The 15,125-nt window shown below is 41.8% G+C and overlaps 1 protein-coding gene across 1 annotated transcript in view; it reads right to left on the bottom strand.

The window, feature by feature from the left end:
* The window catches only part of LOC138351036 (galactoside alpha-(1,2)-fucosyltransferase 2-like), a 423,912-nt gene that overhangs the window by 283,470 nt on the left and 125,317 nt on the right, over positions 1 to 15,125 (bottom strand). The window contains exon 2 of the mRNA XM_069302558.1: positions 1,120 to 1,358. Within this exon, the coding sequence (XP_069158659.1) occupies positions 1,120 to 1,348 (229 nt within the window). The 5' untranslated portion in view covers positions 1,349 to 1,358. The remainder of the gene's footprint in view (positions 1 to 1,119; positions 1,359 to 15,125) is intronic.

Here is a 15,125-nt window from a genome sequence, read left to right as displayed (position 1 = left end):
GGATATTGTGACCACTGGTAACGTCACTCTGGGATATTGTGCCCACTGGTAACGTCACATGAACGTCACTCTGGGATATTGTGACCACTGGTAACGTCACTCTGGGATATTGTGACCACTGGTAACGTCACTCTGGGATATTGTGACCACTGGTAACGTCACTCTGGGATATTGTGACCACTGGTAACGTCACTCTGGGATATTGTGACCACTGGTAACGTCACTCTGGGATATTGTGACCACTGGTAACGTCACTCTGGGATATTGTGCCCACTGGTAACGCCACTCTGGGATATTGTGACCACTGGTAACGTCACTCTGGGATATTGTGACCACTGGTAACGTCACTCTGGGATATTGTGACCACTGGTAACGCCACTCTGGGATATTGTGACCACTGGTAACGTCACTCTGGGATATTGTGACCACTGGTAACGTCACATGAACGTCACTCTGGGATATTGTGACCACTGGTAACGTCACTCTGGGATATTGTGACCACTGGTAACGTCACATGAACGTCACTCTGGGATATTGTGACCACTGGTAACGTCACATGAACGTCACTCTGGGATATTGTGTCCACTGGTAACGCCACTCTGGGATATTGTGACCACTGGTAACGTCACTCTGGGATATTGTGACCACTGGTAACGTCACTCTGGGATATTGTGACCACTGGTAACGTCACTCTGGGATATTGTGACCACTGGTAACGTCACATGAACGTCACTCTGGGATATTGTGACCACTGGTAACGTCACATGAACGTCACTCTGGGATATTGTGACCACTGGTAACGTCACATGAACGTCACTCTGGGATATTGTGACCACTGGTAACGTCACATGAACGTCACTCTGGGATATTGTGACCACTGGTAACGTCACATGAACGTCACTCTGGGATATTGTGACCACTGGTAACGTCACATGAACGTCACTCTGGGATATTGTGTCCACTGGTAACGTCACTCTGGGATATTGTGACCACTGGTAACGTCACATGAACGTCACTCTGGGATATTGTGTCCACTAGTAAAACAAATGTCTGGTGTTCGTGTATGTGGAAACAAAGGTGGAGACAATGACACTAAGTCATATGCAATGCGAAGCTCACCTTTCATTTCTGAGTCGCTGTAGAAAGCCTTCACTTGCCGACAGGACTCCAGACGAGGCGAGCCGGAGACCGCACGAGGCGTCTGGGACACCGAGAGAGGCAAGTTACCAACCGGAGGCGGCAGCTTATCAACCCCGCTAAAGCCGTAATTGGTAAGCTTTATGCAGTAGATGAAGACGGAGGTTACGACAGCCAGCACCAGCACCATCAGCATAGTCTTGGGCCACATGTCGGAGTACCTGTTGAATATTGTAGCGAGTTTTGGTTTGTTTTTGTTAAGCACAGGAAGAGGTGTAGACAATCTATGATTCATATTAGCAAGCTCTGATGTAGGGAAGCTGTGCCTACAGGTGTACGATACCGTACACAGACTTCAATATACACTTATATTGTTCGTATTCGTTGTTCAGGACACTAATTTTAAAATAAGCATCAGAGGTGCACTTATTTGTCAGGCCTCTGTTGCTCATGTGCGAGGTGACGTCTGTTGCGCACGTGCGAGCTGACGTCTGTTGCGCATGTGCGAGCTGACGTCTGTTGCGCACGTGCGAGCTGACGTCTGTTGCGCATGTGCGAGGTGACAAACAACTAGTAACAGGAAAGCTTTGGTAAACATAAATATATTTTGCCCTAACATCGTAATGAAATTATTCATCGAATATGTAGTGCTGGAAAATGATGAAATTATGAAACTAGTTAATAGGGAATATTTAAGTAGAGGAAAACATTGGAGCCAAACAGTTGACATGAAAAGAGAGGAAGGCGGCTGAGGTAACAATGGCGACAAGACTCACAAGAACATAAAGAGAGAGGAAGGCGGCTGAGGTAACAATGGAGACAAGACTCACAAGAACATGAAGAGAGAGGAAGGCGGCTGAGGTAACAATGGCGACAAGACTCACAAGAACATAAAGAGAGAGGAAGGCGGCTGAGGTAACAATGGCGACAAGACTCACAAGAACATGAAGAGAGAGGAAGGCGGCTGAGGTAACAATGGAGACAAGACTCACAAGAACATGAAGAGAGAGGAAGGCGGCTGAGGTAACAATGGCGACAAGACTCACAAGAACATGAAGAGAGAGGAAGGCGGCTGAGGTAACAATGGCGACAAGACTCACAAGAACATGAAGAGAGAGGAAGGCGGCTGAGGTAACAATGGCGGCAAGACTCACAAGAACATAAAGAGAGAGGAAGGCGGCTGAGGTAACAATGGAGACAAGACTCACAAGAACATGAAGAGAGAGGAAGGCGGCTGAGGTAACAATGGCGACAAGACTCACAAGAACATGAAGAGAGAGGAAGGCGGCTGAGGTAACAATGGCGACAAGACTCACAAGAACATGAAGAGAGAGGAAGGCGGCTGAGGTAACAATGGTGACAAGACTCACAAGAACATGAAGAGAGAGGAAGGCGGCTGAGGTAACAATGGTGACAAGACTCACAAGAACATGAAGAGAGAGGAAGGCGGCTGAGGTAACAATGGCGACAAGACTCACAAGAACATGAAGAGAGAGGAAGGCGGCTGAGGTAACAATGGCGACAAGACTCACAACAACTCAAGTTATGTTTATATTATCAAGAAGAGACTCGTCTCTGCCCCAGTCGACGGGGTCTGGTGTAAATAACGTGGGGCTTTTCATTAATATATCTTTCCTTATAGTAAACAGTCTAGGATTTTGTAACTGGTGTGTAGAAGGCAGATCATTGCCCCATGTTACACACCTGTAACGTTGCCCCGTGTTACACACCTGGAACGTTGCCCCGTGTTACACACCTGGAACGTTGCCCCGTGTTACACACCTGTAACGTTGCCCCCTGTTACACACCTGTAACGTTGTCCCATGTTACACACCTGTAACGTTGTCCCATGTTACACACCTGGAACGTTGCCCCATGTTACACACCTGTAACGTTGCCCCATGTTACACACCTGTAACGTTGCCCCATGTTACACACCTGTAACGTTGCCCCATGTTACACACCTGTAACGTTGCCCCGTGTTACACACCTGTAACGTTGCCCCATGTTACACACCTGTAACGTTGCCCCGTGTTACACACCTGTAACGTTGCCCCATGTTACACACCTGTAACGTTGCCCCCTGTTACACACCTGTAACGTTGTCCCATGTTACACACCTGTAACGTTGTCCCATGTTACACACCTGGAACGTTGCCTCATGTTACACACCTGTAACGTTGCCCCATGTTACACACCTGTAACGTTGCCCCATGTTACACACCTGTAACGTTGCCCCATGTTACACACCTGTAACGTTGCCCCATGTTACACACCTGTAACGTTGCCGCATGTTACACACCTGTAACGTTGCCCCGTGTTACACACCTGTAACGTTGCCCCGTGTTACACACCTGTAACGTTGCCCCATGTTACACACCTGTAACGTTGCCCCATGTTACACACCTGTAACGTTGCCCCATGTTACACACCTGTAACGTTGCCCCATGTTACACACCTGTAACGTTGCCCCGTGTTACACACCTGTAACGTTGCCCCGTGTTACACACCTGGAACGTTGCCCCGTGTTACACACCTGTAACGTTGCCCCGTGTTACACACCTGTAACGTTGCCCCGTGTTACACACCTGTAACGTTGTCCCATGTTACACACCTGTAACGTTGCCCCATGTTACACACCTGTAACGTTGCCCCATGTTACACACCTCTAACGTTGCCCCATGTTACACACCTGTAACGTTGCCCCATGTTACACACCTGTAACGTTGCCCCATGTTACACACCTGTAACGTTGCCCCATGTTACACACCTGTAACGTTGCCCCATGTTACACACCTGTAACGTTGCCCCATGTTACACACCTGTAACGTTGCCCCATGTTACACACCTGTAACGTTGCCCCATGTTACACACCTGTAACGTTGCCCCATGTTACACACCTGTAACGTTGCCCCATGTTACACACCTGTAACGTTGCCCCATGTTACACACCTGTAACGTTGCCCCATGTTACACACCTGTAACGTTGCCCCATGTTACACACCTGTAACGTTGCCCCGTGTTACACACCTGGAACGTTGCCCCGTGTTACACACCTGTAACGTTGCCCCGTGTTACACACCTGTAACGTTGCCCCGTGTTACACACCTGTAACGTTGCCCCATGTTACACACCTGGAACGTTGCCCCGTGTTACACACCTGTAACGTTGCCCCATGTTACACACCTGGAACGTTGCCCCATGTTACACACCTGTAACGTTGCCCCATGTTACACACCTGGAACGTTGCCCCATGTTACACACCTGGAACGTTGCCCCATGTTACACACCTGTAACGTTGCCCCATGTTACACACCTGGAACGTTGCCCCGTGTTACACACCTGGAACGTTGCCCCATGTTACACACCTGGAACGTTGCCCCGTGTTACACACCTGGAACGTTGCCCCATGTTACACACCTTGAATGTTGTCCCATGTTACACACCTGCAACGTTGCCCCGTGTTACACACCTGTAACGTTGCCCCATGTTACACACCTTGAATGTTGTCCCATGTTACACACCTGCAACGTTGCCCCGTGTTACACACCTGTAACGTTGCCCCATGTTACACACCTGGAACGTTGCCCCGTGTTACACACCTGGAACGTTGCCCCGTGTTACACACCTTGAATGTTGCCCCATGTTACACACCTGTAACGTTGCCCCGTGTTACACACCTGTAACGTTGCCCCATGTTACACACCTGGAACGTTGCCCCGTGTTACACACCTGGAACGTTGCCCCATGTTACACACCTGGAACGTTGCCCCGTGTTACACACCTGGAACGTTGCCCCATGTTACACACCTGGAACGTTACCCCGTGTTACACACCTGGAACGTTGCCCCATGTTACACACCTGGAACGTTGCCCCGTGTTACACACCTGGAACGTTGCCCCATGTTACACACCTGGAACGTTGCCTCATGTTACACACCTGGAACGTTGCCCCGTGTTACACAACTGGAACGTTGCCTCATGTTACACACCTGGAACGTAGCACCGTGTTACACACCTGGAACGTTACCCCATGTTACACACCTGTAACGTTGCCCCATGTTACACACCTGGAACGTTGCCCCGTGTTACACACCTGGAACGTTGCCCCATGTTACACACCTGGAACGTTGCCCCATGTTACACACCTGGAACGTTGCCCCATGTTACACACCTGGAACGTTGCCCCATGTTACACACCTGGAACGTTGCCCCATGTTACACACCTGGAACGTTGCCCCATGTTACACACCTGGAACGTTGCTCCATGTTACACACCTGGAACGTTGCCCCATGTTACACACCTGGAACGTTGCCCCATGTTACACACCTGGAACGTTGCCCCATGTTACACACCTGGAACGTTGCCCCATGTTACACACCTGGAACGTTGTCCCATGTTACACACCTGGAACGTTGCCCCGTGTTACACACCTGGAACGTTGCCCCATGTTACACACCTGGAACGTTGCCCCATGTTACACACCTGGAACGTTGCCCCATGTTACACACCTGGAACGTTGCCCCGTGTTACACACCTGGAACGTTGCCCCATGTTACACACCTGGAACGTTGCCCTATGTTACACACCTGGAACGTTGCCCCATGTTACACACTTGGAACGTTGCCCCATGTTACACACCTGGAACGTTGCCCCATGTTACACACCTGGAACGTTGCCCCATGTTACACACCTGGAACGTTGCCCCATGTTACACACCTGGAACGTTGTCCCATGTTACACACCTGGAACGTTGCCCCATGTTACACACCTGGAACGTTGCCCCATGTTACACACCTGGAACGTTGTCCCATGTTACACACCTGGAACGTTGCCCCATGTTACACACCTGGAACGTTGTCCCATGTTACACACCTGGAACGTTACCCCATGTTACACACCTGGAACGTTGCCCCATGTTACACACCTGGAACGTTGCCCACAGAAAACAGGCACTCAATTGAAGCATCGTAGTTGTGCGGGTGTTGAGGAGAGTGAGTGTCGAGACCTTCTGGAGGGGGACACCCTGACGGATTCTTGTTGTCCTGCTCGCCTAGCGGCTTCCATCACTGAAGTCTGTGGCTCCACAGCTGCTGACACTGTGCTGCACTCTCACTCTCTCACAAGAGTGAGAGTTGAGATTCAGGGAGTGCCTGAGTTATCGGATGTCATTCCAAAAAGTGAAACGTGTAAAATGGACGGTACATTTGTTGAACCATAACGTGGTGCAGGATGCTGCTGTTACATTGTATGTTGCAAACACTAGTAATGGCGACATCCATCTCCAGTTGGCACTCACGTTGTAAATACATTACTTGTTACCGGTGCGAGTGGTGGACGATGTCTCAGTGGAACATTCTGTGTGTACACTCACACTAGGAGAACATGGACCTCAGCCAGAGGTGCAAGTCTTACAGCAGCCAGAGGAGAAAAATTAGGTCTTACACCTCTTATTTCACATGAAATTCTTGAGCCAGGAACTAGACCAATTTTTGTATCAGCTTACAGTTTACCACATTATAAGTGAGCTGAAGCTGATAAACTTAAAGAGGAAATGTTACAGGATGATGCAATAGTGTCATGTAATTCGCCATGGAACGCTCCATTGATCCTCGTCCCAGTACACAGGTCTTGTAGGATTTTTATCAATCATTTATTGCTGGTTTCTCTATCATAGCCGCCCCACTTTACAAGTTACAAAGGAAAGATGAACCCTTTGTTTTGGAAAAAGCTCAAGAACAGTCATTCAGTAAACTCTAAGCAACACTGATCTCTTTCACCTGTCCTTAGGTACTCAGATTTTCTAAACCCTTCACGTTGGTCACAGATGCTAGTGATGTAGGCTTGGGTGCTGCATTACTTCAAACCCAAGGTCATAGAGATCACACAATAGCTTATTATAGCTGTACATTATCTAAAAGAAGAAAAAAATTATAGTGCAACAGAACGTGAAGCTTTAGTAGTTGTATGGGCTCTTAAACATTTCAGGGATGCAATCTATAATTATCCTGTCCATGTTCTAACAAATCATCAACCATTAATTTCTCTGTTCAAGAATAAAAATCTCATTGGAAAGTTTGTTAAATATTTGCTCACAATTCAAGAGTTCAATCCCACATTATATATTTTTTTCCTGGTTATATTCAAGGAAATCCGAATGTTGTATAGATGCTTTTCTAGAAACGTAGCTGCAATTCATGTAGATTATCCATCATTAGATGCTACAGAAATTGAGACAGAGACAAGACCCCCAAATAAGCACCTGTCATTAAGTTATTTACTATGCAAGATACTCATCAGACTCACAAACCCCCAGTACCATTGAGAGCGTTAGTGATGGCAGACAATTTACTGTGTAGAGTAGTGAAGCTAGCCCCCCCCCCCCTCCCTTGGAAGTGCTGTCAGTTAGATGTTCCAGCAGCATTAGTATCAGCTGTGTTAAGGATTATCCATGATGCTTCTGCAAGTGCACATCCAGGAAAGAATCGTACGCTCCAGCAAGGTTGGTTGGAGTATTTATGGCCCTAATGGCTGAAGAGATTGTTCATTAAGTTGACATTCTATATACAGCACAAGGGACATGTCATGGAACCAAATCCAATCCAAGTGTACCCAGTGACTAAAGCACCATGGGAACGAGTATCAATGGATTTATTGACTAATTTTGCAGAAACAGAAATGGGGAAAAAACACTTACTTGAAATGTATGATAATTTTTACCGTTATTGTGAATTATGTGATGGTATAATTTGCAGATACATTATGTCTAATGTTATCCTTTCGGATAATGGTACTGAGTTCAGTAACAGTATATTAACTAAGTTGTGTGATTTATATAACTTAAAAAAAAGTAGTTTTATGCTATATCATCCAGCAAGTAATGGGTAAGCATAGCACACTAACAGGAAAGTGTTAGATGCCTTGAGAGTCACGTTGAATTTTGATAACAGTAATTGGGATGAATTCATACCCTTAATTAAGTGTGCCATAAATTCTTCAATTAATGCTACTACAGGAGACACCCCTCATACTATTCTTTGTGGTACAGATAAGATCCTTCCTAATGAATTGATCAATGTAACCAATACTCCTGTGTATAACCCAGATGATTATGTTCAAGTAAGTTGTAGACAAATGCAACTAGTTTTCAAGATAATAATAGAACACTTGTCTAAGGAAACAGCAGAGTTTACTCGAGCAAGGACTGCATGAGCTAAGCCCAGTAAGATAACTGTCAGATCTGTTGTAATGTTCTTAACCAACACAGGTCTGGCCCTATGTACAAGCTAACTTAGACATTTTTAGGACCATATAAAGTAATAGTACTTATTAAAGGTAACAAATACAAATATAAGAATTTGTTAACAGTAGAGAAATGAACACTTAGACCACATGAAGTGTTACGTCCAAGATTGGCATCCTGCAAGGGTCATAGTGCTTATATTCTCACATGAATTAGGAACCATTCACTTAAGGGGCCGAGAAACGGGAAAATATTCGAATTATGTGAAAATTACTAATAAATGTTAAACATATCTACAACTTATTGGCTTCAGCGTCGTGAAAGTTTCATCCCAATATTTTCATAAATAGAATTTAGACGATGATTAAAAAAAAAAGTTTTGTTGATAAAGAGAACAACTCCTACTAACTAGAACTGAGGAATAATGCAGTAATAAAGAGATGCGAGCACCTGTGAGATGCACAAAGAAGTAGAATAGTAGGAAGAAGTATCCACAAAGTGGATATGCAACTGGTGCCTTTAAAGCATGCTAAGAAATTATATATTAAAACAAATAATAATGAGTACGTATGTTAATATGCTCTATTTTGTTATATATCATATAAATACATTGTAAAAGCGGTGTCAATATAAGTGCACACCTGTACTGTCATTTATTGTGTAACCTGATATTTTGCATTTAGGCATTTTAAGCCAACGACGGTCCTTCAGAATCATGGTATTACCTAGCTAGAGATTTGTCGACACGTACGGGACGTCGACTTCGTAGCGTGTCTGAACGATGTTAGCCTTCATATTGTAGACGGTATTGTAGTGTGGGTTGGTGTCGTTGTCGTGTTGTTGATCCTTCTTTCTGGACAACCCAACCCACAACTCGGTAGAGTGCTTATACTTTTCCAGATCACACCGGGCGCTTCGGGTTCTTGGAGAGGGGCTCAACGTCACACGTTTAGGGGATGCGGCTCCAATACTTAGCCTCGTTGTCACGTGCACACACCCACTCAAGCCGCTGTGACTCCCCACTCTCTCCTTATGTGATATGATCTCCTCAATCCCATTTGACTTATTAGTATTACCTTCTACCCTGTCCACAGCAGTGGTTCTTGGTTCTTTCTCTCTCTCTCTTCTTCTTTAGTACCTCCTGGGAAGCCTCACTAAGACAAGGGCAAACACCAGCAAATTTGAATACATTTACTGGACCAAGCACATACACAATACATACACACATATAATAATAATGAGGAATCCTACACTCTATACTATTTCAGTCAGGTTGCACTCCAACATCATCAGAACTCTATCATCTGCTTATCAAGTGGTATTCTATCTCCTGATTCACCACCTAATATTACCAACCTCCTCAAGTAGGCCAAGTCTTATAATACAATATTGCACTATCAGCAAGAGAATATATATATATATATATATATATATATATATATATATATATATATATATATATATATATATATGTATATATATATATATATATATATATATATATATATATATATATATATATATATATATATATATAGATATATATATATAAATATATATATATATATATATATATATTAGTATATTTTGGTAGCAGTCTTTCCTGTAGACATATATTATTAAATATGACCGAAAAAGTAAGATTAATAATTCTAACACGAATTTTCTCAATCATTCGTACATTACGCTTCACTGTTGGAGGTAAATCAAAAATCACTTCTCCAAAATTCATTTTTATTTCTAGTCTGACGCGACACGGGCGCGTTTCGTAAAACTTATTACATTTTCAAAGACTTCACAAATACACAACTGATTAGAACTTACGTATCTCTGATTTTATATCTACATTTGAGTGAGGTGGGAGGGGTGATGTGGCATTAACACAAGACAGAACAAGAGGGGATATTAATAGGGTATTAAAAGTATCAACACAAGACAGAACAGAAACAATGGGTATTGAATAGGAGTGTTTGTAGAAAGCCTATTGGTCCATGTTTCTTGATGCTTCTATATTGGAGCGGAGTCTTGAGGTGGGTAGAATATAGTTGTGCAATAATTGGCTGTTGATTGCTGGTGTTGACTTCTTGATGTGTAGTGCCTCGCAAACGTCAAGCCGCCTGCTATCGCTGTATCTATCGATGATTTCTGTGTTGTTTACTAGGATTTCTCTGGCGATGGTTTGGTTGTGGGAAGAGATTATATGTTCCTTAATGGAGCCCTTAAGGGCTCCATTAAGGAACATATAATCTCTTCCCATAACCAAACCATCGCCAGAGAAATCTAGTAAACAACACAGAATAATAATAATCGGTCATATTTAATAATATATATATATATATATATATATATATATATATATATATATATATATATATATATATATATATATATATATATATTATATATATATATATATAATATATATATATATATATATATATATATATTATATATATATATATATATATATATATATATATATATATATATATATATATATATATATATATATATATAACTGAAAACTCACACCCCAGAAGTGACTCGAACCCATACTCCCAGAAGCAACGCAACTGGTATGTACAAGACGCCTTAATCCACTTGACCATCACGACCGGACTAATGAGGTGATAGCCGAGGCTATTTGAACCACCCCACCGCCGGCACTCGGATAGTAATCTTGGGCATAGCATTTTACCAAATCACCTCATTCTTTGGGGCACACATGAGGAACACAAATGCGAACAAGCCTGAATGGTCCCCAGGACAATATGCAACTGAAAACTCACACCCCAGAAGTGACTCGAACCCATACTCCCAGAAGCAACGCAACTGGTATGTACAAGACGCCTTAATCCACTTGACCATCACGACCGGACTAATGAGGTGATAGCCGAGGCTATTTGAACCACCCCACCGCCGGCACTCGGATAGTAATCTTGGGCATAGCATTTTACCAAATCACCTCATTCATTTGCATATTGTCCTGGGGACCATTCAGGCTTGTTCGCATTTGTGTTCCTCACGTGTGCCCCAAAGAATGAGGTGATTTGGTAAAATGCTATGCCCAAGATTACTATCCGAGTGCCGGCGGTGGGGTAGTTCAAATAGCCTCGGCTATCACTTCATTAGTCCGGTCGTGATGGTCAAGTGGATTAAGGCGTCTTGTACATACCAGTTGCGTTGCTTCTGGGAGTATGGGTTCGAGTCACTTCTGGGGTGTGAGTTTTCAGTTGCATATTGTCCTGGGGACCATTCAGGCTTGTTCGCATATATATATATATATATATATATATATATATATATATATATATATATATATATATATATATATATATATATTGGTGTATACTGGCAGCAGGTTTTCTTTCAAACATGTTTCATTGAATGAAATGAAACAACTGGTTAGAAATGTTAAAAAAGAGATAAGGAAAGCAAAAAGAAACTATGAAGTTCGCATAGCAGGGCAAGCAAAGACAAATCCTAAAGGGTTTTTTCAGTTATATCGTACTAAGACTAGGGAAAGGATAGGTCCATTAAAAACTGAGACAGGTCAAATAACAGATAGTGATGAAGAGATGAGTAGTATTTTTAATAAATATTTTGTATCTGTATTTACTAAAGAGGAACTTAACAATATGCCTTCAGCCGAACAAGTCTATGTGGGTGGGGACGAGGACAGGTTGACGAGTTTAGCAGTTACCAGGGAGGATGTTCTTAAACAAATAGTAAAACTCAAACCAAACAAATCCCCAGGGCCGGATGAAGTGTTTGCTAGGGTGCTTAAAGAATGCAAAGAGGAGCTTTGTGACCCACTGTCAACCATATTTAATAAATCAATAGAGTCAGGCAGAGTGCCAGAGTTTTGGAAAGTTGCTAATGTGATACCAGTTTTTAAGAAAGGAGATAGATCACTTGCGTCTAACTATCGACCAATTAGCCTAACGTCTATTGTGGGAAAGTTACTCGAATCTATAATAGCAAATAAAATTCGTCTTCATCTTGAAAAACATAAATTAATAATTGAGTCGCAACATGGTTTTATAAATGGCCGTTCATGTTTAACAAATTTGTTATCTTTTTATTCTAGCATTGTTGAGGCAGTTGATAGTGGTAAGGATTGCGATGTTGTATACCTTGACTTTAGCAAAGCTTTTGATACAGTGCCACATGAAAGACTGATTAAAAAAATAGAGTCTCATGGTATTGGGGGTGCTATATTAAGCTGGATTAGGGCATGGCTATACCAAAGGAAACAGAGAGTTAGTATAAATGGAATCAAGTCAGAGTGGGAAAATGTTGTAAGTGGAGTGCCTCAAGGCTCTGTCCTGGGACCTCTGTTGTTTATAATATATATAAATGATTTAGATTCAGGTTTGAGTAGCAACATTTGCAAATTTGCCGATGATACGAAAATCGGTAGGGAAATTAATTCGGAGGAGGACTCACTATCACTTCAAGTTGATCTAGATAGGGTTTTGAAATGGTCAAAGGATTGGCAGATGCAGTTTAATGCTGATAAATGTAAAGTTCTGAGGTTAGGTAATGATGATAGAGTTACAAGATACGAGCTAGATGGTGTTGTGATTGCGAAGTCGGATTGCGAAAGGGATCTGGGAGTTATGATTAGTAAGAATTTAAAACAAAAGGATCAATGCATAAATGTTCGTAATAAGGCAAATCGGACACTTGGATTTATTAATCGCAGCGTTAGTAACAAGACACCTGGTGTGGTTCTCAAGCTATATCTTGCTCTAGTTAGGCCCCATTTAGATTATGCAGTTCAGTTTTGGTCGCCATATTATAGAATGGATATAAATTCACTTGAACGTGTCCAGCGTAGGATGACTAAGTTAATTCCCCAAATTAGAAATCTTTCATATGAAGAAAGATTAACAAAGCTTAAGTTGCATTCACTGGAAAGGCGAAGAGTTAGGGGTGACATGATAGAGGTTTACAAGTGGATGAATGGACATAACCGGGGGGATATTAATAGGGTATTAAAAGTATCAACACAGGACAGAACACGAAACAATGGATATAAATTGGATAAGTTTAGATTTAGGAAAGACTTGGGTAAATACTGGTTCAGTAACAGGGTTGTTGATTTGTGGAACCAATTGCCGCGTAACATTGTGGAGGTGGGGTCCCTCGATTGTTTCAAGCACGGGTTGGACAAGTATATGAGTGGGATTGGGTGGTTATAAATAGGAGCTGCCTCGTATGGGCCAATAGGCCTTCTGCAGTTACCTTTGTTCTTATGTTCTTATGTTCTTATGAATATGACCGCATATTCTGTATTTATTATTTTCTGGTTTAGGGCTTCTATCCCTCTAACTATTTTCTTAGCATCAGGGCTTAATTGAAATAGGAGTTCTCCAAAATTCATTTTCGTACTTTTAAGGTGAAGAAAAGAAGTGATTTACTATAGAGTGTATTACACTTATTTGTATAATTTGCACGACGTTTCGAACCTCCATGGTTCATTCTCAAGTGAACAGATCTTACAATACTAGTTGATTTTATACCCGCATTAGGTCAGGTGATAATACAATGAAGGTGAAAACATGGGGGGATACATAAGGGATAAACATAGGGGCTGTAGAAGGCTTATTGGCCCATACAAGGCATCTCCTATCTAAACACAAAAATTAATCCAGTGTAATTGGCCTGTTATGTTGGACATTGTCTTCTGTGTTGGCATCGATATGTTCTTGTCTTGTCCTTACTCTCATGGTGGGTAGAGTAAATAGTTCCGTGATTTGGGTGTTCATGGTAGGTCGCTCTATTCTTATGTGAATTGCCTCAAGAATTTGTAATCTTCTTGAATCTTGGGTTTTGTCTATTATGCAAGTATTCTTGTTCAAGAATACTTGCATTAATTAATGAAATTAATACCCTATTAATGCCACCTCACCCCATCCACCTCACTCAAATGTAGATATAAACAAAACCGGAGATGTGTAAGTTCTATTCAGTTGTGTATTTGTAAACTAAAGTCTTTGAAAATGTAATAAGTTTTACGAAACGCGCTCGTGTCGCGTCAGACTAGAAATAAAAATGAATTTTGGAGAATTGATTTTTGAATTACCTCCAACAGTGAAAAGAAATGTACGAAAGATTGAGAAAATTCGTGTTAGAATTATTAATCTTACTTTTTCGGTCATATTTAATAATATATGTCTACAGGAAAGACTGCTACCAAAATATATATATATATATATATATATATATATATATATATATATATATATATATATATATATATATATATATATATATATATATATATATATATATATAAACATGTACAAGGAAAATGCATTAACATATATATATATATATATATATATATATATATATATATATATATATATATATATATATATATAAACATGTACAAGGAAAATGCATTAATATATATATATATATATATATATATATATATATATCAGTATAAATGTTCCTTGATACACAACAATGATCAATCGATCACCCTATCTGCCCTAGAACACATACAACTGTAGGTAATCCAGCCTACGACTGTAACTCTATACTTCAGTATAAACACTCCTCGGCACAAGAATGGCAAACAATCACTCACCTTTCACTGCGTCTTACACGCTAAAGACAAACACTCTACCAACTCCCCACAAGTAATCATTTAGAACTTCCCTTCCACATCTGGAAGTTCACTACCCTGATCTCTTCAGATTCTTCCGGGTTTATCTACCAGGATCTTCT

Source organism: Procambarus clarkii, chromosome 5 (assembly GCF_040958095.1).
Source record: "Procambarus clarkii isolate CNS0578487 chromosome 5, FALCON_Pclarkii_2.0, whole genome shotgun sequence".
Lineage (NCBI taxonomy): Eukaryota > Metazoa > Arthropoda > Malacostraca > Decapoda > Cambaridae > Procambarus > Procambarus clarkii.
The sequence above is the reverse complement of the archived record's forward strand: the minus strand, read 5'-3'. Positions and strand labels throughout refer to the sequence as shown.